Below are 27,250 nucleotides of genomic sequence, written 5' to 3'. Positions count from 1 at the left end.
GGGGGGGTGGAGGGGGAAATAGACAAAGCGGTAGCCAGCCAGCCAGCCAGCCAGCCAGCCAGCCAAGATCAATGCCCCATACAATTATGGATAAATTATTGTTTTCGACGCCCCGCTGTTTGCCGTGTTTGTTACTGTTTGCCCAAACGGGAAATCCAGTTACTGCCGGGCTCCATTCCAGTCCCGAGTCCAGTTCCCACGGCACAGTCCAGCTCCTGCTGCATACATTTGTGCTGTGCGAAAGCATTGCGAGGTGTTCGTGGTTGCTCTTCGTCGCATTATTATTGACTCCTGGCCTCAGTCCTCACGAAACTCCCACTGTCGCCGGTCAGTTTGCACGCGTGACAATCGCTCCCGTACCCTTGACCGCGGGTTGGTCAAGCTCTCCGAAGCTCAATCAAAACAGCCTCGTGCAATGGCCCTTGCGCATTACTAGATTCAGAAACCTTTTCACATCTCCTCCACGGAACGCGCAATACTTCTTCTAATCCAACTGCGTTCGCGCGCAGGATCCTGACTGCCAGATGGCTGCTCAATTCACAGAGGAGAACATCAAGGAGCTGAAGTTCCGACTCGAGGATGCGGCGATCAAGTGCTCCGAACGATGCCTCTACCAGTCAGCAAAATGGTACCGCCTCCCCATCAACCCGCGCGATGTAGGCAAGCTAACAGGCATGTCAGGGCTGCGGAGATGCTCGATTCCCTCGTCCCAATCGACCAGTATGAAACGGATCCCGATTCACCAATGGACCAGCCCGATGCTCCTCCGAACGCCCAGAACCCCTACCTCCGGACCCAAGATTCCATAGAAGCGGCGCTCGAGGCGCAAGAGTCTTACAAATATCTCCTGGCGAAGTCGTACTTTGACACCCGCGAATACGACCGCTGTGCCGCCGTCTTCTTGCCTCCGACTATATCCCCCATCCCTCTCGCGACTGCGTCGCCCAACCCGAAACATAGACAGTCGTTGACTCCGCAGAAGGGCAAATCGAAGGCGTCGCCGTTCGCAGGGGTGAAGGACCATGGTGCGACCAGGAATCCCTACCCTCGGCTCAGCCAGAAATCCCTGTTCCTCGCCTTGTATGCGAAGTACCTGGCCGGCGAGAAGCGCAAGGATGAGGAGACGGAGATGGTACTAGGTCCTGCGGATGGAGGCTCCACAGTCAACCGCGAATTGCCAGATCTGGCTCGAGGGCTAGAAGGATGGTTCACTGAGCGACGGGAGAAGGGGCTGGAAGGTCGGAACCAGGGTTGGCTGGAATACCTTTACGGTGTCATACTCCTCAAGGGGCGGAATGAGGATGAGGCCAAAAAGTGGCTGATTCGGAGCGTGCACTTGAACCCCTTTCACTGGGGCTCGTGGCAAGAATTGAACGACTTGCTGGCCAGCACGGAAGACGTGCGCATACCCCACCAGCTACATCAGACATGTTGATTGCTAACCACCGTGTGTGCAGTTGAAACAAGTCGTCGACCTTCTCCCGCAAAACATCATGACTCTCATATTCCACGTATACTGCAGCCAAGAGCTATACCAAGCCACAGATGATACGTACCAGGCTCTGTCCGAGCTGGAGACGATCTTCCCAACGAGCGCATTCCTCAAGACCCAAAGAGCACTCCTCTACTACCACTCGAAAGGTGAGATTGCTTCGCACGGGAGGCTTCCCTACAAACTAACCGATACCCACAGACTTCGAAGCAGCATCGCACATCTTCACCGACATACTTATCACCTCGCCCCACCGCCTCGACAGCCTCGACCATTACTCCAACATCCTCTATGTCATGGGCGAGCGCCCGCAGCTCGCCTTCGTCGCGCAAGTCGCGACCGCGACCGACAAATTCCGTCCCGAGACGTGCTGCGTCGTCGGAAACTACTACTCGCTCAAATCCGAGCACGAAAAAGCCGTCATGTACTTCCGCCGCGCGCTGACCCTGGACCGGAACTTCCTCTCCGCCTGGACCCTCATGGGCCACGAGTACATCGAGATGAAGAACACGCACGCCGCGATCGAGTCCTACCGGCGGGCCGTCGACGTGAACCGCAAGGACTACCGCGCCTGGTACGGGTTAGGCCAGGCCTACGAGGTCCTCGACATGTCCTTCTACGCGCTGTTCTACTACCAACGCGCCGCCGCCCTGCGGCCGTACGACCCGAAGATGTGGCAGGCCGTGGGGTCGTGCTACGCCAAGATGGGCCGCATCGAGCAGAGCATCAAGGCCCTGAAACGCGCCCTCGTGGCCGGCTCATACTACGCCGAGGACTCTTCTTCCCAGGTCGGCAGCGGGCCTGCCCGCAAGATCCTCGATCCGGAGACGTTGCATCAGATTGCCACGCTCTACGAGCGTCTGGGCGACGAGGAGGAAGCCGCCGCGTACATGGAGCTCACCCTGCAACAGGAGTCCGGGCAGGTCGTCCAGGAGGAGGAGGAGGCCTCGTCCGACGACGACCAATCCGGCACGGATGTCCCGTCCAGCTCGCGACGCACGCGCAAGTCGTCGAGGGACGACGACGAGGAGGATACCTGGCACGGCACGGGGGTCACCGCGACCACGTCCAAGGCGCGGCTGTGGCTCGCGCGGTGGGCGCTCCGCGGCGGGGATCTGGCTCGCGCGGACCAGCTGGCCGGGGAGTTGTGCCAGGATGGGGTGGAGGTGGAAGAGGCCAAGGCGTTGATGAGAGACGTTCGCGCCAGAAGGGAGGGTGGTTGATGCATACAGGATGAGCCGTCTCATACCCCTTCGAATTAGCCAGGCGTTTTTGTGGAAATAATAGGTTATGTTGTATTTCTATCTATATCTGTATACGAACTAGACAAGCCAGTACCTTGGTCACTCGATTGATGAATTGTTGTAGCTTGTACGACATCTCAATCTGACGCAACGGTCTAGTGCCTTATGTCGATCTCATTTGACTTCCCAATGTCAATCTATACGAAACATCCAGACAGCGCAACAACATACATGCTGGCCTTGATTGAAGAAAGGGCGATGGAGGAAGGCTGAGGGAAAACAGAGTTTGCCTTCGTCAATACGCACCACCGGATAAGGTCACTGCGAACAATTCGCTCAGCGGAAGCAGCTCCCGTCTATTGAAACTGATCGTAGCCTTGACATCGACGTCTCTATGTATCCCTCGCCCACGCCCTTCCGCTGCTCTTCGATGACAGTACATAGGGCTTGTATGAAGACCGAAATGCGAGATACGCTCCCCAGTCCCGCCGAGATCCCACTTCACGCACGCATAGAAGTACCGTCTCCCGATCGACTCCCAGGTGTGACGGAGGCCGAGCCTGGCGTCGTCGGGGCTGATGTCGAGGTTCAGGAAGCTTTGGTCGAGGACAAAGATCTTGCCCGTTGGAGGGTGGGTTGTGCTTCTGGTTTGCAGGGCGCGGGTGATGCGTTTGCTGAGGTCGAAGAGGAGGTGGCCGAGGGTTGATTCGCTGCCGATCAGGAGGACGAGCCCGAGACGTGGGGATGGTGTTGTCGTCTTTGGCGTGGCTGTCAATAGGATATCCAGGAAGGCGGCAAGGGGTTGGGTGTGGTGCTCTGGGTTGGAAGGTGGATTGTGTTGCTGGGGGGTTGTATGGTTGCTTGGCGTTGGTGTGATATATATGGGGATGTTCAGGAGTAGAGATGCGAGAGGTTGACTTGGTTTGGGAGGACGGTTATCATCTGTTTTGGGGTAGCTAGATATCTGCGGTGGTGTAGCGGAGCTGCTGCATTGTCCAGTGCTAAGGGAATCAGTATCGGCCTGGCTTGTAACTAGGCCAGGCTGTCGAGACTGAGGATTTGGCTTGTCTCCGTGGCCATAATCCGGATTGCGATTTGCATATCGTCGCTGGCGGCAGGTATGAGCCGACAGATTGTCATTATTGGTCAAAGGACTTTGTCGAGCAGGATTGTCTGCAGCTGGCTGAGCTGAATCCACGGATCCTTCTCTGTATATAGGTATGGTACGGCTGTTTGAAGCAGTTGGAAATTTTGGTGACTTCATCAGTGTGGCTGCTCGTTCTAAGGATTTGGAAGCAGATGATGGCATATTCGGTGGATCGCTTGAGGGAATGGCAGCGGTGGTGTCGGTCCCCGACCTCAATGTAGAGCATTGACTCGAAGAAATGCTTCCAGACCGTTCATTTGAGACATGATGTGCTGATCCAGTTCCAAGTTTCACGCGCTTGCACCACTCGCTTCGCTCTTCGTCCATGTCATCCGTGGGAACAGCTCGGGCATCCTCGGCGAGTTGTTGCAGCTCAGCATATGATGTCGCATCCTCAAGAGCCCTGTCCCAGTGAATCTTGGTGATCCTTGGAAAACGAAGCGCGAAATATCCGGCATTGGATGGTTTCTCAAACCCACTACCCAGTATCTCCACGATGAAGGGAGTCTTGAACACGACTTCCATTCTGGAGGCGACATTAGTTCCATAATGAAGTAATAACCCGTGGTCAGACTCGGCGTTGCAGGCATGGAACTCGCCGAACTGGTTGAGGATCTGCATGTTCTTCAAACTCATGCCATTGCGGTCAAGCACATCTACAACCTTAAATCTTGGAGGAATGTTGGAATGCGCAACTGCATCTTTGTTGGTAAGACAGCCGATGTAGAACTCCGTCCATAACAGTTTCCTAACTTGATGTAGGGCTGTCGCATCTCGCGGATTGTATCTCGCGCCAATGATTGCAAGGTCAACCGTATCACCCAACCCCGGTATATAATCCTTCTTGAGCTTGATCCAGCGGCCGAACGTGTTGTTCTCATGGTTTGAGAAAATGGTAAAGTAGGGGTCCTCGCATCCCTTGAGTACAAAACCCTCCCACCGCTGTGCAATTCCCTTAGAAAAGATGCTCTCCAGTCGTGCCTGGCCGTCATGTCGCGAGAAATCCACTACGTGTTGTTCAGCAATATCTGCACGCCCGGGGATAATCTGTATAATATCCTTGAGTAGTAGGCGTCGTTCCCGATGCGGCTGCCTTAAACATATATTATCATCGAGAAGCAGAACGTCGAAGAAGACCATCATCAGATGCTCATGGGGTTGCGGTCTGGCTGCGGTTAGCAACATACTTGAGGGTCTTATCCTATTGCCAAACTCACGGGGAATCGCTTTCAGTACCGATAAAGGTACCGGAACGAGATATTAACTTACGCAGCTTATGGAAATCCATGATCTTGCTGTGTTTATCACTCCAGACGAGTAGTTCGCCTTCAAGAATGCACCTTTGGGAGACCTTGCTCCCAGGCGCTCCTAATTTCAAGGAGTCTTTGATGACCTGGTGGATACCTACCCTATCCACAGTAGAATCTTTACCGCTTTTGGAGAATATTTGTATGGAATTATGGCCCAATGTGAGGTCGATATGTACTTGACAGTATTCACCATCGTACTTCCTTTCAATACTCATCCGACGACGATTGACCATGTGACAGCAGTGCTTGATGCTGCGAGCCTTGTGGTATTCCGGCCGACCAATCTTGACCCCTACTCTGGGATTGAGATGTTGCAAGGCCAAATAAGCCAGGTCCTTGGCCAAACCAGGGTCCGGATGCGGCGGAAAATGGCTTATGGGGTCGGAGCGGAGCATACTGAGCGCACCTTCGAATGTGTCTTGGAAGAGAAGGAGAGGCGGAAGGAGGAAGTGGAAGCTCCGCAACGTCAAAGGTAGAGGGAATACGACAGGATAATAGCCCTTGAGGATCATCCGCGTTAACCATTTTGCATCCCTGCTTCTTAGTCGCTTGAAGAGAGAGCCCAGAGCCTGCTCGACGTCAACCGCGGTGTGCTGCTTCCGCACTCGAGGACCGGAGAATCGGCAACAGGCAGCGATACTGTTCAATGCAGAGTCAATCTCCTCTACCGTTACCTCTCGACCGGGGTCAAGATCGTTCTCCGCTTGCCGCATTACATTCTCGACACATTGGCCGAGGTCGAGTCCGCTGGACACACGCCAACGCTCGAGCTCTGCCCGTCTGGAGGACCCGAGAAGTAAGCATCGCGCTATGATCCTCGCCAGCGAGGTTTCTTGCAGCCAGTAGACTCTGTCTGGCCTTTTCTCGGGAAACATGCAGGACAACAGGGACAGGAGATCAGTGCCGGGGCCACGTATCTGTTTCCCATGCTGGGAAAACCACCGGGACACGGCCCGCACATCAGGATTGAAAGCCCGCGCCTCATTTGTCGCCTTCAAGATCCTGTTGTCCTCGAGAGTGGAGAGTAGATCGCACAAATGAGTGAATTTGAACCCCATCAATCAGACCGATAGACGCGTCTGCTGCTGTAATCATTGAGACAACCGCTTCCTAGAGGTGCCCAAAGCTTCAAATACACGGAACCGCATTGACACGGTAGAAGTCTGAAGGGTCAAAGGATCATGGCAGGGACAATGAATCTATCTGCAAAGCAAGGGTGCGAGAAAGGTCAGGAAAGAGCCAGGGAGACGCGTCCATGGATCGCGAAGGCACGTGATCCGAACCAGATTTGGACTTGATTAATGGACATGTATCTCATCTACTCATGAACCGAACATCAAATTGGACAGCAGAGAAACTCGGATTATGCTCATGAATCCTTCGCATAGAATACATAAAGTGCAGAGCCGTGGAAGCTCCTGCGATTGACTGCTCAACTCTAACCAACAATGATCCCAGTGGTCCAGGTGACAACCATAAACAACAGGAAAAAGCAAACACCGCCGAACTCCAGGCTTTTCAAAGTAAAGCAACAAGACAATTAGACGAGACCATGTATTGGAAGGCAAGAACTGAGAAATGCCGATTACAAAATACCTTGTTTCTGGAGATCAAGGTAGATTCTCTCCGGCATCACGTTTCCTTCCGCATCCTCCATCTGCACCACGTTGTCACGGTTGTCTCTGTCCTTCTTACGGTCTTTCTCAAGCTTCTCCCATAGTCGCAATGCCTCATCAATCCGAGTAATCTCACGGAAGAGATTGGTGTTCGAAGTGATGCCCAAACACTTCAGGCCGAAGATATGCAAGGCCTCGGAAAAGTGCTTGTCGAAGGCGCGACGGCCCATGTATACGAAATTTCCGCAGATTTCGCATGGGTATTCCACACCAAGACCGTGCAACTTGTAAAGCCAGTAAGGGATCGGTTTTCCATCCCAGGCAAGTGGCAGTTTAAGAGGGTTGTAGATTCGATCGTCGCCTTCATCGTCAGATTGGTCGTTTCCACGATCTCCACTGGTGTATTCGGATTCGTTCAGTAGCGCTTCAAGCTCCATTTGACGTTCCCTTTCAGTCATGCCCTGCTTGCGCTCAACGTTAATCTTGGTCGCCTCACGCTCTGCGCTAAGGACCTGTGTAAGGGACCTGACGCGATGTTCCCTCTCTGCCACCGCGCGTTCCTTCAATCTGTGGGCACCTGGGATCCCGCTGCCAGCAGCTGGCGCGGGTCTGTCGTCGGAGTCACCAGCGGCCTTACGAGCCTCCGCAGCACGGATATGCTTCTTGCCCGTCAAATGGTTCTTGTAGACGTTCTCGTTCTTAAACTCTCTCTCGCAATCAGCACACCAGATGCCTTCCCCGGACCCTTCAGTCTTCGGGCCCTGAGTGCCATTCTCTGCCTTCTCCTCCGTCCAGCCAGGAACCTCATTCGCCGACCATTGTTTCTCGAACTCGTCGTCGAAGCTAGCAAAGAGCTTGCTGAGATCTTGTAGCGGTCTGACCTTCTTGATGAAGCTTTCCAGGTAACTCGCGAGCTCGCCGACGTATTTGAAGTATCTATCTGAGATCTTGTTGCTGCGCTTGATCGGCAATTGCGGGGGCGTAAACGCATCGAAGATGTCGAGATACTGGACGTACGAAAGTCTCTTCACACCGGGGAGGTTCAGGTAGTCCTCGTGCAAGGTCGTCAGGTCCAAGAACTGCCCGTAGCTTTCCTCGCCGGTGAACAGATTGTCAACTTCCATTCCGGTCGTCTCGCCCTCGCCAAGCTGACGGCGCTTGTAGGCCCGCTCAAGGTTCTCGACCGGTTCATTGGGGTAGCGCTTGTGAAAGTCCTTGATTTCGTCCAGCTGTCGGTAAAACTCCTCGAACTGATCGCCGGTCGAGATAGATTGGATCTCCTTGTTGCGCGCGCCATCGGTGTCCTTGTAAATGTCCAGCAGTCTCTTGGACTGTTCCTCTATGCGGTTGAGAAAGTGCGAGACCTCGTGGTCACGGTTCAGGCGGTCGCGTAGCTATATAGGCGAGCGATTATTAGCATCTGCGGTGACTGTAACGACGGAGCGCTCACGTACATTACGGGGCTCTTCAGCCACGCGGTCGGCAATGGCCTGCTCCAACCGCTCCAGGTCCTCATGGATAAATCTCTGTTCTTCAAGAATCATGTTGAAAGCGTGTGGGAAGTGTCCGTTCGTCTATGCGATGTAAGAATCACCCCAGATTGGAGGATGTTACGCCGCTCTATCGGCGCCACCCATGAGAGCTTTGCGGGCGAATTGCAATCACGTGGCGCGGGCGGTGAGTCTTCGATCGCCGCGAAAAGTCGCGAGCTCCGGCCACTCCACCAGACCAGTACCTCTGATTCCAGACCTCGGTCCTTTATCGTTTGAATTAATCTATATTATCAGATACTTCAGTGGATTCAAAATGGCGGAAGGTATTGACAGACGCGCTGATGGTATGATTTTCAAATCGCCTTTGGGATCGAGGATTCATTGACTGACCGCGCAAATTCAGACCGGATGGAGTTCAACACCTCGAAGGAGGTCACTGTGGCTCCTACCTTCGAGGACATGCACCTGAAGGAAAGCCTTCTTCGTGGTATTTACGCTTATGGCTACGAATCACCCTCCGCTGTCCAGTCCCGTGCGATCGTTCAGATCTGCAAGGGTCGCGATACCATTGCCCAGGCGCAATCCGGTACCGGTAAGACAGCTACGTTCTCGATCAGTATCCTCCAGGTTATCGATACCGTTGTTCGCGAAACCCAGGGTATGTGGCTCACACCATCTCCACACCACGATTCTGCATGCGAAATCGAAAGCTCACATGACCGGTAGCGCTCGTTCTTTCCCCTACCCGCGAACTTGCCACCCAGATCCAGTCCGTCATCATGGCCCTCGGAGACTACATGAACGTCCAATGCCACGCCTGCATCGGAGGTACCAACATCGGAGAGGATATTAGGAAGCTCGACTACGGTCAGCATGTTGTCTCGGGAACGCCCGGTCGCGTTGCCGACATGATCCGCCGCCGCCACCTGCGCACCCGGCACATCAAGATGCTGGTTCTCGATGAAGCCGACGAGCTCCTGAACCGCGGATTCCGCGAGCAGATCTACGATGTCTACCGCTACCTGCCCCCGGCCACGCAGGTCGTGGTCGTCTCCGCCACGCTCCCCTACGATGTGCTCGACATGACGACCAAGTTCATGACCGACCCCGTGCGCGTGCTGGTCAAGCGTGACGAGTTGACGCTCGAAGGCATCAAGCAGTACTTCATCGCCGTCGAGAAGGAGGAGTGGAAGTTCGATACCCTGTGCGATTTGTACGACACCCTGACGATCACGCAAGCCGTCATCTTCTGCAACACGCGCCGCAAGGTCGACTGGCTCACTGACAAGATGCGCGAGGCCAACTTCACCGTCTCCAGCATGCACGGAGAGATGCCCCAGAAGGAGCGTGACAGCATCATGCAGGACTTCCGCCAGGGTAACTCGCGGGTGCTGATCTCCACCGACGTCTGGGCGCGTGGTATCGACGTCCAGCAGGTCTCCCTGGTCATCAACTACGACCTCCCCACCAACCGTGAGAACTACATCCACCGTATCGGTCGTAGCGGTCGTTTCGGCCGCAAGGGTGTCGCCATCAACTTCGTCACCAGCGACGATGTGCGCATCCTCCGCGACATTGAATTGTATTATTCCACTCAAATCGATGAGATGCCTATGAACGGTAAGCGCTTCCGCCCCGTCAATGAAGCCGACATGTCATATGCTAATCACCTCCCCCACAGTTGCCGATCTCCTATCCTAATTTCTACGAGTCATCTATCTGCAATTGCTTTTCCAAAAGTTCAAGTTGCGCTCGAGCTATGGGATGTCCCGCAAATCAGTTGCTCACTAGCTGGCACCCTTCGTTATCACTTGCCATCATGATCGAAAGAGAGCATCTAGGCTCTGGGCGCGACGGAAAGTCAACACTAGTGTGGAGGAAATGGGAAATTTACTAGTCTGGTAAGTCTTGTTGACAGTCTCATCCAATCGTCAGCGCAGTGCTAACCAAGGCTCCAGTTATGTCACCATCAAATGACGCTTATGCAAGGGTCTTCTTCATTTTAAGGTCTATTCGACGCCCGACCAGCGTTCTGTCGTATCTCTCTGTCTACTTTCTGCGGCGTTCGATCTCTGATCTTCATTTCTGGGGTAATTCTAGCTTTTTCTGGGGTTCTTTTTCATAGTCAGGAGATACACTGTTCCTTTTTTCATATCCAAAACAATATAAAAGCGTTCCGCTATTTGGTTAAGCCTTCTTCATTTCCTTTCGTGTCTTCTCGGTATATGATAGTGGATCCATTCGTGCATTGTTTCAGTCTGCAAAAGCCTCGCCTCTAGACCTAGAAGGACCTCAGCCTCAGCTCCCACTCGAGCACACTACACCCACTGCGCCAGCATCCACCAACGCTCAAAGAATCGGATTCATCTTATAACAACCTTTCCAAGCTAGACACAATAGTCCACGCATACTCACGGCATGAATAGTCAAATCAAGGCTGCACCGGACGGGGGAAAATGTGACATATCGAGACGAATAAAAATAATGATACCTGATACCTATAGTAGAGTAACTCATAGCGAGATGAAAGGAAAATAGGAAGGGATAAGCCAGACCCAAGTTTTCACTTCGCCGCCCAGGAACCAGTTCCTCGATTTGTCCCAAACCTTCATGATCACCCAAACTGCGAAACGATTAAAAAAGAAAAAGAAAAAAAAAAGAACGAAGTCGAGGGAATGAAAATTCGGACGAGAAACCAGTATGTAAAGTCGTTATGTGTAGTAGGCACGAGGTGTGAATGCGGTTGGCATGCCTGTCGAGGTATGACAGGGCAATGCCGGAGATATTGGGTTGGAGGTTTGAGGGGGCGGGGCGGTTGGTCTGAAGAAACCAATGCACAACATATACGAATGTGTACCAAAAACAGTGGCGCCTGCACACGTTTATTATGTAGAATCACTGGCAAGACCAGAAAATGCTTATATGCAGGGATCAAAAGTGAATTAGTGGTGGGGGATTTGGGGAAGATCGCGTGGAGATAGCCGTGGAATTCGGCAGGGAGGTTCGATCCAAAGAGTAATTTCATCGGCCGCTTGAAGAAGGTCAGTGTGTATCCCTTCATTAAGGTACGATAACAACATTCGGAAAGGCAACAATAGGAGCTTCTCCAGGAGAGGCTCTTTTAGAACCGTGATGTCGAACGCAGAGCACTAGTGCGGGTAAACCCATTTCCCGACACAGCCCTATGCTTAACTGCTGCAGCACCCGGTCGTGTATCGCGTTCTTTGGTCCATCTTGAGGATAATCAGCCTAGACACTATCAGGTGTGGGGTAAATAAGGCAAAATCTTACATTCTGACCATGTAGTCATCGCCTGCTGAGGCGAACATCCCCGAATTAGCTGGATTCCACGATAATGAATTCACACAGCCCCGGGTGTGTGCTTCCAGCACTTCGACGAGAGTTCCATTCTCTTTGTGCCAGATATAAATACGAGAATCTGTCACGGGATTAGCCCAAACATGAAACAAGGGAGAAAAGTCCAAGATTTACCTTCGCTCCCGCTCACAATAAAGTTGTCAGCAGCGCCGCCAAAGACGCTGCGGATGACGAAATTGCCCTGCTTTTGCCCTTGGAAGCGCCGCACAACTTCCGTTGTGTTGAGGTCAATAAGCTGCAGTTGATTGTCGGCGAGATTAACAAGCAGATACCGCGAATCCTTGCTGACAGCCACAGACGTCGGCCTGCTTTTCGTTGTAAGGCAGTATTCTTCATCACGCGTGGCAAAGTTGTAAACATGCAATTTTCCCTCCAGATCTGCCGCGACTAGTCTCCGACCGTCAGGAGTCATAGTACAGTCTTGTACCCTGAAACCACCATCCCAAGAGTGCAGGTTATGCCCGCGCATGCTCCAATAACAAAGCTGCGTGCTAAGATCAAGAGAAGCCGTGACAAACGTCTCCCCGTCTGGAGCCCATGCTGCAGACGTTACTGGTTGCCGATGATGATTTATGGTTAACAGACAACGACCGGTCTGTGTTCCGTGTTAGCATTGCGGAAGGAGTTAGAGCATTACAAAGTGGAGTATTTACCTCGACGCTCCAGACGCGAGCTGTCTTATCTTGGGAGCAAGTAATGAGTTTCGAGTCGTCCGGGCTGAATTCGCAATGCACAACACCATCTGTGTGCTCCTTGAGTGTGTGGAGTACAGTGAAAGTATCCGTGTCGTAGAGAATCACTGTGGAATCCTTGCAGGCTGTGACCAGCCTGGTCCCATCATGCGAAAAGGAGCACCACCAGACCTCATCCCGTTGCTCGGTCAATTGAATCTCTGTCCGGAGAGGGAAATCTTTTCGGTCGCACATATGGTCTGAGTATAGCGAGGGAGGATTTGCTGTATTGTGATACAAACATTGGTTGATTTGATTCTGCTTGACATGATCTAGAAGAATGGCAAGACGATTATCCGGGATCATAACAGAAGGCGAAATGGACTCTGCAAGATTGTAAGTTCAGAATGATAAAAGAGATTTGTGTTGTGACATACTTGATAATTCCGATAGCAAACGTTCCCGAGACGAGCTTATTGGGCTGTCCCAACCAGCTTGATCGTGAAGATGCTCAGGAGGGCACATGAGGAGGCTATTTGATTGTGAGTTAGTGGCACATTTTCTGATCAACGGGGATGCTAGGTAGGTCCCACCTTGAAAGAGCATGCAAACGACCAATGTCATAATTGAGGGGTGTTAGCTCATGCCGGAGAACTATTAAAGCCGCACCCAGATCCCGAGCCTCCAACAGCTCCAGAAACTTTTGTTGTCGGAGATGGAAAAGCATCTCGTTCTTTTCGGCATGCTCCACTAAGACTAATCTCTCCTTGGTGGGATGCTGCTCAGTGCGACGTCCTCCCCTGCCATTATCCCGTTCATGGTGAAATGAGTGGACCAGAATTTGTTCCGCTTCAGCCCATCGTCCCTCAAGAACCGCGTTCCTAAACGTAGCAACCGCCGGGCTTTCCAGTTGATAACCGCTCTCCTTACTCAACAATGATGCCGCTCCGTCATACCCAAGCTCGTAGAGACTCTGTATCAAGATCCTTGTGACCTCTTCCCGATCGTGACCGAAGTAGGTAGAGGAATTGAGCCTAGACTTTTGCGATCCATTTGTATGCAAGTCTCCATTGGAGGTTGTATGCAAGGCTTGGCCATTCATCGACAACGGAAATGCTGCCTTTTGCGATGGAGATGCAGGCGAACCATTCAGCGTATGGGAAGAGCCATTTGTACTAGATATCCCATCGGGACGCATATTTGCCAGGCGCCTGCGCTTGGGAGATGGTGTGTAGCCCGCCGATGAGTCGTGTGGTTGGATTGCTTGATGGCCGGCCTCGCTTGCCGTGCCTCCCGCAAGACCTCCCGTACCCTCTGTTATCGGACCTCGAGAGGTAGGTGTTATACTTCGGCGACGTCGTCGAGATGATCTGGATGAGGTGCCACTAGGACTTCTTGTGCCAATCTGATCACCGACGACCGAGTTACGGAGGGACGCTGCGGATAGGCCGCTCGTGGCGGAAGTGGTGCGAAGTGGCGGCGGGGATGCGAGGGGTGGAGGGGGATCGGGGTGGTCGGGAGCGGCGGAGGAGGGTATATATGGAGGAGGATTGTCTGCCAGTTCGAATGTTTTCGGATCTGCCCTTTCACCTGGCTCTGTTGGAGAACCAGGGGAGCAGACCTCTATCAGTGGCGGTTCACTGATGTTCGCCGATGGTCAGTGTACTGTATGTACGGTACGTCCTGCAACCTTGTCACGAGCCTCAGCAGTCTGCCAATCTACTTGTTGAGGAACATATGTTAGTATAATCTGTATCACATGGCGTTCAGATGAGCTCTGCCATGCGTGCTGGTCGAGAGCAAAGTGCTTCTTACAGTAGACAAGCGGAGAGGTCTTATCGGGCTTGGATGGGGTTAACTGACTCCTCCCACGAGAGGTCACCGGATAATGGGGAATGGAAGAGCTAGAAAGGTGTGAAAGGGGCACCAAAAACAGGTTTAAAAATGGCCGGAATGACCAAGCCGGAGATATGTAAGAGCCTAGTAAGTGGGAAGGTATATTATGGACGAGGGGAAGAGAAAAGTTTAGGTGGGTTGATTGAGGAACAATTGGAGGATTGGAGCGGAGGTTGAGGTCGAGCACAACGGCGGCTGCTGGATCTCACTGACTGACGGACTGAACTGTCTTCTTTCCGTGGGGCTAAGCAGCCCCCGACAATCAATGCTTATTGAATGCCTGCTTGCCTGTCAATCCCACCCCCTCCCTCCCTCCCTCCGCCCCCGTGCTCCTTCTTTCGATTACCCACACCTGCCCAATTCATCAGACCCATAACCCATCATTTCGTTTTGCCCATTCCAGTTTCGTACCTGGTCTCGAGGTTAAACATGCATATACAGAGTGTCAATCATCTGAGTAGCCGAGAGACTCGAATCAAAGAGTTTTGTGGAAGCCGTTTGCTACCGAATCGAGGTAACCTACGGTACTAGCTACTATGAATGACGATGTCCATGATACATACTGGAGTATGACGATACATGGGAAAAGGCACTCATTCCCGTAGTATAACTCAAACATGATTCATATGTTATCAGCATTCAACACTAGTTCAGTATGTATGCCTCCTACTACCTTAAGCTTCCTACTATATCTTACACGCTGCCTTTGTGTTTTCCTTATCTTCTGAAATTGTATGTAAGTCCTGTACAGTATGGGTTTCAGAACCAGCGATGTCCGAAAGCCCTTCCCAAGCTGGATTTGGGGCAGAGATGCTTGCATCACCTGGACCCTCAACAGCTCTTCGATCAAGCAAGCAGCTGACACGCAGCTAACTCGGTCTCAACATACTCGCAAATGACACCATCTGATACTTATCGATTCTGAGGAAACACAAATTGGAGGGGCACGACCACAGATCCGCAACCGATATTGGCCACAGATCATCCGCAGCCAGACACATCACCTGCACACCTGTCCGGCCACATGGAATGAGTTGTTCTCATGCCTCTTGTCTCAGGGGCACGGTGCTCTCATGAGTAATTGCTGATCGGATGCCTTATCTGCTTCTCTGACGGTTAGATATCACAACCCCCGAGAATACTACTATGTACTCGTAGAAAAGTAGGCGTGCCATGCAGGAGCCCGAGTCCGCCACTACGTTTCATTTGGCATAGTTTCATGCCGTAGATGTACCCAACCGCCCGTTATGGCAAGCAAGTAAATGTGAAGAGAGACTCAAACGGGCTGTAAGGTACTGCAAGCTGGTTACAGCCCAGGTGGACGGGGTTATACTGGTCAATCCCGAGCCACAAGCCTCTTCTTTCAAGTGTCATTGCTCGAGGGAGGTACTTGAAAATTATAGTTTACAGGCAATGTCGTCACTGCTGAGGTTGAATGGCTTTGCATACCTCCTTGCAGAACAAAAGATTTAACAAGCACCTCAACTACGCTGCATAGTTAGATTGAGACTCGTGTCTATACTTCAACGTAGGTACACGACATCACGGCGGTAAAGTACTATCTCTCCGTACTTCGATTGGAATGAATTTCTTTTACAAACTAAACGGCACAAGAGACTCTTCCGAGGTCAGAAACGAAATGTTTGTCATTGTCTGGTCAAACGCCCGGCATCTCTCACCGCTGTTTTTGATGCATGATCCCGTCGGAAGTCCCTGGTGTCCATAATGCTCCGCAGATAGCCATGGTAAGTCGGTTTGTTAAAAGACAATGTTTGCCCCCAGCCAGATGTGAACAGCAGCTATCTCTGGCATCTCCCATACATACTTATTGGTGCTTCTACCCATCATTAGAGTCGCAGGTTGAGTCTACAATGCACAGCATTAAGCCGTCGTCACTATGCTCTCCTGGCTTATATATTCGAATTCTCATAACAATATACCTAGTTCGGCGGTTGTAAGCTTTATGATAGCTTGCATGCTGAATACCTTGGAAGATACAAGAATCAGAAGCACCATGTACATAACATATATTATATCCTCGAGAATTCGCCTTATACACAACACATCTACTGCATTATGTTTAAGGGAATTGTATGGATTGACTTGATCTTCTTTCCGCTGGGCTGAATTGCAATGGCCAAGCTTGTTTAAGCTATGAATCCCCATACCATATATCAGAAGGAGCTACGTCGACATTCACAAATGCAGAACTAGATATGTAAATATGGCTGAGAACTTCAACTGCGACCGCCTGAAATGAACGGTTGTTTTCCTCATACTCGCGAGTACAACCATTGTCTCTGCTCAGCCTGGGCCTCACTGATGTTATGTGAGGCTCCACGCCGTCGTCTACCCTGGGCCTGGGCCTCGAGAGAACCACTTACCCCAGTGCAAGTTTTATATTGAAGTCAGGAACTTGGAGGACGATGCAACCACTACCAATCGGACAGTAAGCCCGGATCTATGTGCGACACATGCGATCGGTTCGGCTTGACTCGGGTCTTTGTCTTCCCCATCCATGACATAATCCGTCAACTGACCTCATCATGATTCACGCCACGGCACCTACAAGTATATATAGAGACAACTTCTTCGTCCCCAAGGTTCTCAGTCTAACATAAGCGTTTAACCCAAACCAATCAGTCAATCAGTCAAACGGTCAAACAAATACATTTACTATCCTATTCAACGAAAATCGCGAACAAGATGGGTTGTGATTGCGGTTCCGGAAACACCTGCGGATGCAGTGGACCTAGCAGCTGCACCTGCGGAAGCTCGTGCTCTTGCAAGCAGTGCGGCGTATGTTGAACTCCTCTCTCCATGACTTTAACAAAAGACTTACATATATATATAGAAGTAAATTCTTGCACCTCTATTGAAGCCAGATAAACTGGCTGCATGAGTGATGAATCATGACGATGATTAATGGTGGAGGATGCGATTCGCAAAGGCGTGGAAATATTCCTCTGGACCATGTACCTTAGGACTGAATAACCTATATTCACCCTGTAATCCTTCCTCGCCTAACAATGACCATTTTGTCCAAGATCGCGTAGGCTGAACTTCAAAGAGACCAAGAGCCGGATTTTCGATCAGCAGATAGTCGGTAGATGCGGCAGACATGTTCGGTGGCGAAGGGCTTTCATCGAGTATCATAGACTCCGATGACCTCTTCTGAGACGTAATCTTTTTTTGCCAATAGGAAGTTGAATGTCCTATATAGAATGTATGTATTATAAGTACTGTAAGGTCGAAAAAACGTCGAGTTTAGCTGTGATGCTATTGACGATGGCGAGCTAGTAACCCCATTGAACGGTGATCGTCCGTGCGGTCTCCAACAACGGCTGAGTAAACAGGTAGCCTGCACCGCCCCAGATAACCTTAGGAGAGCTTGGAAGTCGAGACCTGAGGAAACGTCGATTCAATTGGGATTATGGTAGCAATAATTAACTTATAGTCGAATGTTAGGATTAGGCGTGCCTCGACTTCGCACACGACCCTCGTTGCTGGATCTGATTGTCAGTCAAAAGGCTGCAGTGTGGTCGGAAGTTGGTTCGAGGTCGTCATCACCGCCTGAGCTAGAAGGCCAAAACCAGCAGTTGGAACTGCCACCGCTCCCCGTGTCGCCCACTTCATCATCCTGCAGCGACAACAGCCTCTCCTCCCCTCTTTCTCCCATCCACCACCGCCGCCCCTCTTCCTCCACTCTCTCCATCCACGACCGTACTTCACACACTATGGCCCCCTCCGCTGATGATGGCGAGAACCAGCATGGTTCCGTCTTCTCCGTCTCCGGACCCGTCGTCGTGGCCGAGCATATGATCGGTTGTGCTATGTACGAGTTGGTAGGTCCTCCCCGCAGCTCCTTCTACCCCATAACAGTGCACGGGGGACTGGAATGTCGATACAACCCCACACTCAGCATTTATCGTATCTGATAGCCTCCCGCAGTGTCGAGTCGGTCATGATCTGCTTGTTGGAGAAGTCATTCGTATCGATGGAGATAAGGCCACCATTCAGGTCTACGAGGAAACTGGTACAGCACCATTCATCTCCCGCTTTCCACCATCTCAATCTCTAACAATATTCGCCATCAGCTGGCTTGACGGTTGGCGACCCCGTCCAGCGTACAGGAAAGCCTCTTTCGGTTGAGCTCGGTCCCGGTCTGATGGAAACGATTTACGATGGTATTCAGCGCCCCCTGAAGGATATCTCCGAACAGTCCGAGGGCATCTACATTCCCCGTGGTATTGCAGTCAATGCCTTGGATCGTAAGAGAAAATGGGACTTCAAGCCTGGGAAATACAAGGTCGGCGATCACATAACTGGCGGTGACATCTGGGGTACCGTTTTCGAGAACAGCTTGGTGAACGACCACAAGATCATTCTTCCTCCCCGCGCGAGGGGTACTATCACCAGAATCGCCGAAGCTGGTAGTTACACGGTTGAGGAGAAACTTCTTGAAATCGAGTTCAATGGTGTGAAGACCGAGCACAGTATGATGCACACCTGGCCCGTCCGTGTGCCCAGACCTGTGAACGAGAAGCTGGCCTCTGACTCTCCGTTCATTGTCGGCCAAAGAGTCTTGGATTCTCTTTTCCCCAGTGTCCAGGGTGGTACCGTCTGTATTCCCGGCGCCTTCGGATGCGGTAAGACTGTTATTTCTCAGAGTGTGTCCAAGTTCTCCAACAGTGATATCATTGTCTATGTCGGTTGCGGTGAGCGCGGTAATGAGATGGCTGAAGTGTTGATGGATTTCCCCGAGGTCTGTCACTTCCCCCGCAATAACCCCATCAATTACTGATCAATGTATCTGTAGCTTTCCATCGACATTGACGGCCGCAAGGAGCCTATCATGAAGCGTACCTGCTTGATTGCCAACACCTCCAACATGCCTGTCGCCGCCCGTGAAGCCTCTATCTATACCGGTATTACGATCGCCGAATACTTCCGTGACCAAGGAAAGGACGTGGCTATGATGGCGGATTCCAGTTCTCGTTGGGCCGAGGCTCTCCGTGAAATCTCCGGTCGGTTGGGAGAGATGCCTGCTGATCAGGGTTTCCCCGCCTACCTGGGTGCTAAGCTTGCCTCCTTCTATGAGCGTGCCGGAAGGAGTATCGCTCTCGGAAGCCCCGAGAGAACCGGCAGTGTCAGTATTGTCGGTGCCGTCAGCCCTCCAGGTGGTGATTTCTCGGACCCTGTTACCAGCAGCACTCTCGGTATCGTCCAGGTCTTCTGGGGTCTGGACAAGAAGCTGGCTCAGCGCAAGCACTTCCCTTCGATCAATACGTCGATCTCCTACAGCAAGTATACCACGGTTCTGGACCGCTACTACGAGAAGCACCACCCCGAGTTCCCTCGTCTGCGTGACCAGATTCGGGAGCTTTTGACCAAGTCAGAAGATTTGGACCAGGTGGTGCAGTTGGTCGGTAAGGCGGCATTGGGTGACTCGGATAAGATCACCCTGGATGTGGCTGCCATGGTCAAGGATGACTTCCTGCAACAGAACGGCTACAGTGACTACGATCAGTTCTGTCCTCTGTGGAAGACTGAGTACATGATGAAGGCTTTCATGGGCTACCATGATGAAGCGCAGAAGGCCGTTGCCCAAGGTCAGAATTGGGCCAAGGTTCGCGACGCCACGGGTGATATTCAGACCGCTCTGCGGAACATGAAGTTCGAAGTGCCAGACAACGAGGCGGAGGTGTCTAACAAGGTGAGTCTAATCCTCTTGCGTTCCACAACGTAGTTTCGCTAACTCCTTCCTAGTATGAGAAAATCCTTCAGACCATGTCGGAGCGTTTCGCTTCGGTGTCGGATGAGTAGAGGATATCATCATGGCCGGGAGATGATCTCCGGGATCGTGTCGTCATTTCTTTCTTTTGAATTTCAAGAGCTTTGTAGCATAGCAAATTCCCATTACCTGTAGTTATTGCAGTTTCGTTGAAGATCTTCCAGAATATTCTTTTCGCCCAACGATGATAGATTTTGAGCCCATTGAGTGAGTGGTCAGGCAGCATCATTGTTTGGCCCGTTTGGGTGGCCAGAAGCACATGACGCGTCCTATTGAATTCGTGGCTTTGCATTATGACATTCAAGAGGAAGAAGTTTTACAGCTACTTTCAACTGTGTACTCCGTAAGAATACGTTGATTAACTGAGGCTGTTAGTTAAGACCGAATGACTGAGCTGCCACCATTGGCGTGATTCTTTATGCTCCTGTGGCTTTGTAGTTGCAGTTGTATCGATCTTTATCTCACTGATCTAGGCCGAAGCGAAAGGCTACACTTGGCACTTCCCGTCGCCGCCGCCGCCTTCGCTCACTCCGACACTCTCCCCCCTTCAACTTACCTCCCCCCCAACACCCACCATTCACAGCTACTACGCCTTACAGGCATTCATTCATACACTCGATTCCATACACTTGGCTGCTATCTACTTACAAGTTAAAGCTTCCTTTTTTTGTAATTTGGAGCGATTCCCTAATCATCATTGCCAGCCATGGCAAGCCCAACTGGCTTCTCGTGCGCAATTTCCCCTCCCCCTTGGGCCCTCGTGCCCTCAATGCTAGGTTAACTGACTGACTTCGCTTGTCGGACAGGATCAATGTCAACGATCCCAGCTTGATCTCCCTGGTCAACAAGCTGCAGGATGTCTTCGCTACCGTCGGAGTAAGTGATTGCTGTTTCGTGGAGCTTTCCTGCGGCCCCTCCGCATACTGACACCGCTTGTTCTGTTTAGGTTCACAACCCCATCGACCTGCCTCAAATCGCCGTCGTCGGCTCGCAGTCTAGCGGAAAGAGTTCCGTCTTGGAGAATATTGTTGGCCGCGATTTGTAAGTGACCCTTACTGTCACCATCGCAACCACTGTCGCATTCGCTAACTGTCAACCCTGCTCCCCCCTAGCCTCCCCCGTGGTTCCGGAATTGTCACTCGCAGACCCCTCATTCTGCAGCTGATCAACAAGCCCGCTGCACAGACCAACGGTGTGAAGGAAGAAGAGTTGGAAGGCACGGACAAGGAGGCAAATGTGGACGAGTACGGCGAGTTCCTGCACATTCCCGGCCAAAAGTTCTACGACTTCAACAAGATCCGCGATGAAATCGTGCGCGAAACCGAACAGAAAGTTGGCCGCAACGCCGGCATCTCGCCCGCCCCGATCAACCTCCGTATCTACTCGCCCAATGTCCTGACGCTGACGCTGGTTGACTTGCCCGGTTTGACCAAGGTGCCAGTGGGTGATCAGCCCAAGGACATTGAAAAACAGATTCGGGACATGGTCATGAAGTATATCAGCAAGCCCAACGCTATTATCCTTGCTGTCACTTCCGCTAACCAGGATTTGGCCAACTCGGATGGCTTGAAGCTGGCGCGCGAGGTGGATCCCGAGGGTCAGCGTACCATCGGTGTGTTGACCAAGGTGGATCTGATGGACGAGGGCACCGACGTCGTGGATATTCTTGCGGGCAGGATTATCCCCTTGCGCCTGGGTTATGTGCCGGTGGTCAACCGTGGTCAGCGCGATATTGAGAACAAGAAGCCCATTGCTTATGCGCTGGAGAACGAGAAGAACTTTTTCGAGAACCACAAGGCTTATCGCAACAAGTCGTCATACTGTGGAACACCTTATCTTGCTAGGAAGTTGAACTTGGTGCGCATTGCTCCCTGGTACGTGACTGTATGTGCGCTAACCATGCTATAGATCCTCATGATGCACATCAAGCAAACGCTTCCCGACATCAAGGCCCGCATCTCGTCCTCTCTCCAGAAATACTCTTCCGAACTATCGCAGCTTGGCGACTCGATGCTCGGCAACAGCGCTAACATAATACTGAACATCATCACCGAGTTCAGCAATGAGTACCGTACTGTGCTGGAGGGTAACAACACCGAACTTTCGAGTATTGAGTTGTCCGGAGGTGCCCGTATCAGCTTCGTGTTCCACGAGCTCTACTCGAACGGTGTCAAGGCAGTCGATCCTTTTGATCAGGTGAAGGACATTGATATCCGCACTATCCTCTACAACTCCTCCGGATCGTCACCAGCCCTCTTCGTTGGCACGACCGCTTTCGAGCTGATTGTGAAGCAACAGATCAAGCGACTGGAGGATCCCAGCTTGAAGTGTATCTCTCTGGTCTACGATGAACTCGTCCGCATTCTTGGTCAGCTCTTGAACAAGCAGCTCTTCCGGAGGTATCCTATGCTGAAGGAGAAGTTCCATGCTGTGGTCATTGGATTCTTCAAGAAGTGCATGGAGCCGACCAACAAATTGGTTCGGGATCTTATTGCCATGGAGACGGTGTACATCAATACTGGACACCCTGACTTCCTTAACGGACACCGCGTAAGTTATTCGCACAATCTCTGTAGCTGAGCGATACTGACCGATCAGGCTATGGCTATCGTCAACGAACGCCAACTTGGAAGCAAGCCTACGCAAGTAGATCCGAAGACCGGCAAGCCCCTCCCTCCGCGGGCCAACAGCCCTTCCGTTGAGACTCCTACCGACACCGGCAGCTCTGGGTTCTTTGGCAGCTTCTGGGCCTCGAAGAACAAGAAGAAGATGGCCGCTATGGAGCCGCCACCGCCCACTCTGAAGGCTTCTGCCGCCCTGTCCGAGCGCGAGAGCAGCGAAGTTGAAGTTATCAGTGAGTCCTGTTAAATGTCCTTTGCAGATTGGATGCTTACACACAACAGAACTGCTCATCACATCGTACTTCAACATTGTCAAGCGCACCATGATTGACATGGTTCCCAAGGCCATCATGTACACCCTTGTCCAGTAAGTTCGATCTCACGTGGGTCATTATATTCGATGCTAATACAGAGCTAGATTCACCAAGGATGAGATGCAGCGCGAGCTCTTGGAGATGATGTACCGCAACAACGAGTTGGATGAACTCCTGAAGGAGAGCGATTACACCATCCGCCGGCGGAAAGAGTGCCAGCAAATGGTAGAGAGCCTATCCCGCGCTAGCGAGATTGTCAGCCAGGTTCAGTGAGTGCCAGAGTTGGATGGTTGATTTTCACTTTCATACACCCGGTTGCTTTCTGTTGTCCTGGTAGCCAGTCTTTTTGGAGGGGCTCAGTCTCTTGCGGGGAGTTGATGATGCCTTATGTTTATATTTTCTTCTGATGCAAGAATTCCACGGCCGCATGGTGGATGAACGGTTGCCAAGATTTGACGAATTTGTATCGCCTAATGACTGCGGATGATTGCGGCTTGTTTAGAATTGAGACCATTTTGCAGATTAGCAGTTGCAATGTATAGTAGCTCAAGGAGGGAACCCGTACTATTCAGGTTTGATGTTCAGATGAAGCATGCTCGCTCAGGATGGGTAGCAGCTGTTCTTACAGTGGTCGCAGGGTAGAGCTCATTAGTTAGTGATTTACTACTTCTTCGACTGCCTTGACATACGCTAGCCTTCCTTGACTGCTAGGATATCATCTAAAAGTGGCAGCCAACCTCAAACCCTTCCTTGTCACGAATGAAATGTACATGTGCCCTTACCAGTGAATGGGATGCATAGCTAAATCGCTGAACTGGGGAACCTTGAACCCGAAAAGAACATAGACTTGTATATCAAAAAGGGCTTAGCGTACCAGTGAAGTGGGCCACTATCAGATACAGATAAGCCCATGTTTAGCGTGGCTCGCGTGGCCAATAGCCGCTCGGCCCGGTGATCCGAAGTATATCACTACTGTAGGAGCCATGTTGCTGGGTTGACTATATATGAAAGGGATGATCATGTCCACGCAAGATGGCAAGCAGAAAAATGAAGAAAGCGGTATTGTAGGGCCTCAAGTAAAGAGTATTATAGGCTGGGTAACACGCTGTAGTGAGGTTTATCATCAGGCAACGATCACAAGTGAACGAGCTGCCTTTGACTTCTCTTATCCCCTCCACCCCCTTCTCTCTCTTTCTCTCACACACACTCTCATGTTTCCTCTTCATCTTCTACGCTCTCCCACTTGTTCTCTGTAGAGCCTCTATATCTCTCACATTCTCTCCCTTGTCTCTGTAGAACTTCATTCTTTCATCTCTCCGCTCCTCCTCCAGACCAGCAAGTTTTGTCTGCTCGACACCTCATCTCATCTCACCTTGAACGTCCGGTCATCTCCCACTCGATTCCAACCAAAGAAGTGAAGCCAAGTAATTTGACACTCGCCGTAGCCACAGTTTACATACTGATCATCTCAAGGATGTGCTTTGCATTTAAGTACCCTGTGATCTACACCGACTGCACCCAGGAAGTGCGCCATTTCGCCTGGAAAGAGGTGTACTTCCAATGCCGTGACCGGTGCAACGATCCGACAGACTTCCGGCCGTACGTGTCCCACACCTTACATTCTGTGAAAAGTCCCTTCTAACTTACCCATCCCTCAGGTGTGAGTTGGATCATGTTCAGGGCTTCGTTACCATCGGCAGCTTGTACATGAGGGGTATCCCTTGCCGCCTCTGCGATTGGGACCACCAGGCCGAACGGTTCGATCCCAGCAACGGTGCCAGGCTCTTCAATGTGAGCTCTCTCTCGCTCACCTTCCTGCTTACCCCCCCCTCACGAGAGAAGAGACACACTGACCGAAACTAAAACAGGTGATCAAGCGCCCCCATGACTACGAACTCGAGTGGATCATGGAGTACATGAACGACCTCGTCCCCCTCGGCTCTCGAGCCATTCCTCCCGTCGAAACTGAAAAGAACCCTCGCAGCTTCGTCGAATACTGGATGCCTGTCGAGGATTCAGAGGGCGATGATGATACTGACGACTCCGAGGCGCCCGAGGACGATATTGCCGATGGCTTCGACATCGTGACTGATGAGGACTACACTTCCGACTTCGAGGTGCTTGACGAGTTCGAGCTGTGAGCGGGGATTGATGGGTGCTTTTCTCAGCTACGAATCATGACATCTACCTTGCCATCTCTGATCTCTCTTACTTTTGTTCATCGTTCATTATTCATCGTTCTGAGGTTTGGATTTGCGTGTCTGTGCTGTACTTCAATACCCCTCTGTGCTGCTTCTAGCAAGTTCTGTTGGGTCTTGATGTATTCAGCGAGCATGACTTTCTGTGTTGTTGCTTGTTCTGTGGCTTTGGGATTATGGGGTGTTGGCTGAAGGATACGGCTGGGTTTGCTGTGGCTCCTATTTTGTCATACGGTATGCATGGTTGGTCAGTCGGTATGGTAGGGAGCTGTGGTGTTGATGGTTGTTCCTCGGTCCCATCTCATTTCCTCTCGTTGCTTGCTCTGGTTTCTATCTCAGTTGAATCTAGGAGAGGTTTGTGGCTGGCTGTGGCTTCCACCTTGTCGTGAGGTATGTATAGTCCGGCTGCAGCTTTCGACTATTTTCACTGCGTTGCTTATGTTTCCTTTTTTCCAATGGTTGCCAATTTGGCTTCGTCGGTGCAACAGTCGTTGACGCTTGACATGACCTACTTGTGGTTGGGTTTAACGCTTTTGAAGTTCATCTCGGCCATGTGTCTTGACATATCTTGAGAAAGTTACATAGCTAGCCATAATCGAACAACGTACACAAGTTTGAAACAGCTTTCGACTCCACCTCAACCATCCATGTTAATCCTCTAATAACAGACAGTTCACGCAATCGAAGAGTGTCTATACGTATAATGCCAGCCCTCCCTCTCCATATCCTCGCGGACCTTGTAATTCTCCTCCGCGATCCTCACCAACCCCAAATCCATATCCACCACCAGCACCCCTTCCTCGTCGCCCATCTGCCCCACCGGTCCCACCACCGGCAACACCACCCGCGAGAGGCCCATGAACTTGTCCTCCGGGTCCTGGCCCCGCGCGACATTGGCAAAGATGATCCCGCAGGTATTCTCAAAGCACCGCGCCGTGAGGGTCGTCTCGAGGAACAGCTTCTCCGACTCCGGGTTATGTTTCAGCATCGCGGGCGAGGCGTCGTAGCGACTCCCTGTCGTGGGCCCAAATTAGCCAGTGTCTTCTCTGCCAGTGTCTTCTCTGCCAGTGTCTTCTCTGCCAGTGTCTTCTCTAAGAGCCACAAAAACCACCCCTCCCACCCTCTACCCACAAGGCGCAGCCCCCGAAAAAAAGAAAAGAAGAACTCACAAAAAGTCGGCAAAATCACCAGCTCCGCGCCCTTGGAAATCAACTCGCGGAACGCCTCCGGGAACGCCAGATCCCAACAGATCAGCAGCCCCACCTTCCCCAGCGGCGTGTCGAACACCTCGTGCGGCTCCTCCCCGGATGACGTCAGGTACTCGCGCTCCGGGTGCCAGATGTTCTTCTTGCGGTAGTGGCCCAGGATGCGGCCGTCGTGGGAGATGAAGTACGCGGTGTTGTAGAGGAGGGCGTCTTTTTTGCTTTCGGCCTTGTTGGAATTGGTGGTGGTGGTGGTCGTCGTGGCGGGCTGCGGCTCGTGCCGTTCGACGATCGTGCCGGGAACGATGCAGATGTGTAGGTCGCGGGCAAGGGCTTGGTAGGCTTGCAGGTATTGCTGGGTGGAGGCCGCATGGTCGAGCCAGAGGGGGTCGGAGGGGGCCCAGCCGTTGAGGTGGTATCTTTTTGGCGGGGGTTAGTTGGTGGTGTTTGAGGTGGGAGTGGCCCGGGGGTTGAGGGGGAGGGGGATTATGTGTGGCTTGAGGTGTAGGGTGAGGGCGCATACTCTGGGAGAACGGCAAGTTCAGCACCTTGGGCTGCGGCTTCGCGGATGTAATCGCATGCTTTGCGGTGGTTTTCCTCGATGGCGAGATCCTGCGAGGGAGGGTTGGTTAGCAATTTGCTGCGACGCAGAGTAGGTAGCTGGGAGACGTACCTGGATGTTCCATTGGATGACGGCTACGCGATGAATGGGTGCCATTGTGGGTTACAGTGACGTGAGTGATAAGGAGGAGAGATCAATGTCTTGTGGAATGCGACGAGGAAGAAAGTCATGATGGCCATGGAGGGGTCGTGTGGAAGTTGGAGGTTGGAGATGGTGGAGTCATTTGAGTTCCCCGCGTTGGAGTCGCCTTGA

The 27,250-nt window shown here is 51.9% G+C and overlaps 9 protein-coding genes across 9 annotated transcripts; 4 read left to right on the top strand and 5 right to left on the bottom strand.

Moving 5' to 3' along the window:
- Nucleotides 1–207: 207 nt before the first annotated feature.
- On the top strand, nucleotides 208–2,709 carry BO86DRAFT_346140 (anaphase promoting complex subunit CDC23; the record flags this gene model as incomplete). Its single annotated transcript, XM_025669236.1, has 4 exons — nucleotides 208–628; nucleotides 682–1,399; nucleotides 1,458–1,641; nucleotides 1,694–2,709. Coding segments are annotated over exons 1-4 (2,022 nt in total), but the record flags the coding sequence as incomplete, so codon positions are not given.
- A 322-nt stretch (nucleotides 2,710–3,031) lies between these two features.
- BO86DRAFT_412681 (ATP dependent DNA ligase domain protein) lies at nucleotides 3,032–6,393 on the bottom strand (the record flags this gene model as incomplete). Its single annotated transcript, XM_025674672.1, has 2 exons — nucleotides 5,101–6,393; nucleotides 3,032–5,048 (listed from the first exon to the last, which is right to left on the bottom strand). The coding sequence occupies exons 1-2, from the start codon at nucleotides 6,249–6,251 to the stop codon at nucleotides 3,032–3,034; spliced, it is 3,168 nt and encodes a 1,055-aa protein (XP_025523971.1). The 5' UTR covers nucleotides 6,252–6,393.
- A 146-nt stretch (nucleotides 6,394–6,539) lies between these two features.
- On the bottom strand, nucleotides 6,540–8,404 carry BO86DRAFT_458781 (SF3a splicing factor complex subunit PRP9). Its single transcript, XM_025677316.1, has 2 exons — nucleotides 8,264–8,404; nucleotides 6,540–8,203 (listed from the first exon to the last, which is right to left on the bottom strand). Exons 1-2 carry the CDS (start codon nucleotides 8,351–8,353, stop codon nucleotides 6,779–6,781), a joined length of 1,515 nt encoding a protein of 504 aa, XP_025523970.1. The 5' UTR covers nucleotides 8,354–8,404; the 3' UTR covers nucleotides 6,540–6,778.
- A 211-nt stretch (nucleotides 8,405–8,615) lies between these two features.
- BO86DRAFT_421927 (ATP-dependent RNA helicase eIF4A) lies at nucleotides 8,616–10,003 on the top strand (the record flags this gene model as incomplete). The annotated part of the gene is made up of 4 exons (XM_025675305.1): nucleotides 8,616–8,646; nucleotides 8,706–8,960; nucleotides 9,029–9,922; nucleotides 9,984–10,003. The coding sequence occupies 4 exons, from the start codon at nucleotides 8,616–8,618 to the stop codon at nucleotides 10,001–10,003; spliced, it is 1,200 nt and encodes a 399-aa protein (XP_025523969.1).
- A 669-nt stretch (nucleotides 10,004–10,672) lies between these two features.
- Nucleotides 10,673–11,543, bottom strand: BO86DRAFT_199750 (uncharacterized protein). Its single transcript, XM_025666741.1, has one exon. The coding sequence runs from the start codon at nucleotides 11,361–11,363 to the stop codon at nucleotides 10,917–10,919; it is 447 nt and encodes a 148-aa protein (XP_025523968.1). The 5' UTR covers nucleotides 11,364–11,543; the 3' UTR covers nucleotides 10,673–10,916.
- On the bottom strand, nucleotides 11,424–13,549 carry BO86DRAFT_403166 (WD domain protein; the record flags this gene model as incomplete). Its single annotated transcript, XM_025673919.1, has 6 exons — nucleotides 11,424–11,535; nucleotides 11,594–11,741; nucleotides 11,795–12,275; nucleotides 12,334–12,737; nucleotides 12,789–12,883; nucleotides 12,945–13,549. The coding sequence occupies 6 exons, from the start codon at nucleotides 13,547–13,549 to the stop codon at nucleotides 11,424–11,426; spliced, it is 1,845 nt and encodes a 614-aa protein (XP_025523967.1).
- A 3,727-nt stretch (nucleotides 13,550–17,276) lies between these two features.
- BO86DRAFT_458779 (dynamin-like GTPase vpsA) lies at nucleotides 17,277–23,561 on the top strand (the record flags this gene model as incomplete). Its single annotated transcript, XM_025677315.1, has 14 exons — nucleotides 17,277–17,299; nucleotides 17,450–17,473; nucleotides 17,705–18,092; nucleotides 18,199–18,283; nucleotides 18,345–19,012; nucleotides 19,067–19,963; nucleotides 20,699–20,817; nucleotides 20,848–20,917; nucleotides 20,988–21,082; nucleotides 21,154–21,898; nucleotides 21,950–22,591; nucleotides 22,640–22,895; nucleotides 22,945–23,029; nucleotides 23,081–23,561. The coding sequence occupies 14 exons, from the start codon at nucleotides 17,277–17,279 to the stop codon at nucleotides 23,247–23,249; spliced, it is 4,266 nt and encodes a 1,421-aa protein (XP_025523966.1). The 3' UTR covers nucleotides 23,250–23,561.
- An 889-nt stretch (nucleotides 23,562–24,450) lies between these two features.
- On the top strand, nucleotides 24,451–25,117 carry BO86DRAFT_382494 (uncharacterized protein; the record flags this gene model as incomplete). Its single annotated transcript, XM_025670813.1, has 3 exons — nucleotides 24,451–24,575; nucleotides 24,635–24,767; nucleotides 24,845–25,117. 3 exons carry the CDS (start codon nucleotides 24,451–24,453, stop codon nucleotides 25,115–25,117), a joined length of 531 nt encoding a protein of 176 aa, XP_025523965.1.
- A 658-nt stretch (nucleotides 25,118–25,775) lies between these two features.
- On the bottom strand, nucleotides 25,776–27,189 carry BO86DRAFT_412675 (carbon-nitrogen hydrolase family protein). The gene is made up of 4 exons (XM_025674671.1): nucleotides 27,050–27,189; nucleotides 26,900–26,988; nucleotides 26,344–26,795; nucleotides 25,776–26,188 (listed from the first exon to the last, which is right to left on the bottom strand). The coding sequence occupies exons 1-4, from the start codon at nucleotides 27,092–27,094 to the stop codon at nucleotides 25,848–25,850; spliced, it is 927 nt and encodes a 308-aa protein (XP_025523964.1). The 5' UTR covers nucleotides 27,095–27,189; the 3' UTR covers nucleotides 25,776–25,847.
- Nucleotides 27,190–27,250: the final 61 nt, after the last annotated feature.

This window comes from Aspergillus japonicus, assembly GCF_003184785.1.
Source record: "Aspergillus japonicus CBS 114.51 unplaced genomic scaffold BO86scaffold_63, whole genome shotgun sequence".
Taxonomy (NCBI): domain Eukaryota; kingdom Fungi; phylum Ascomycota; class Eurotiomycetes; order Eurotiales; family Aspergillaceae; genus Aspergillus; species Aspergillus japonicus.
The sequence above is the reverse complement of the archived record's forward strand: the minus strand, read 5'-3'. Positions and strand labels throughout refer to the sequence as shown.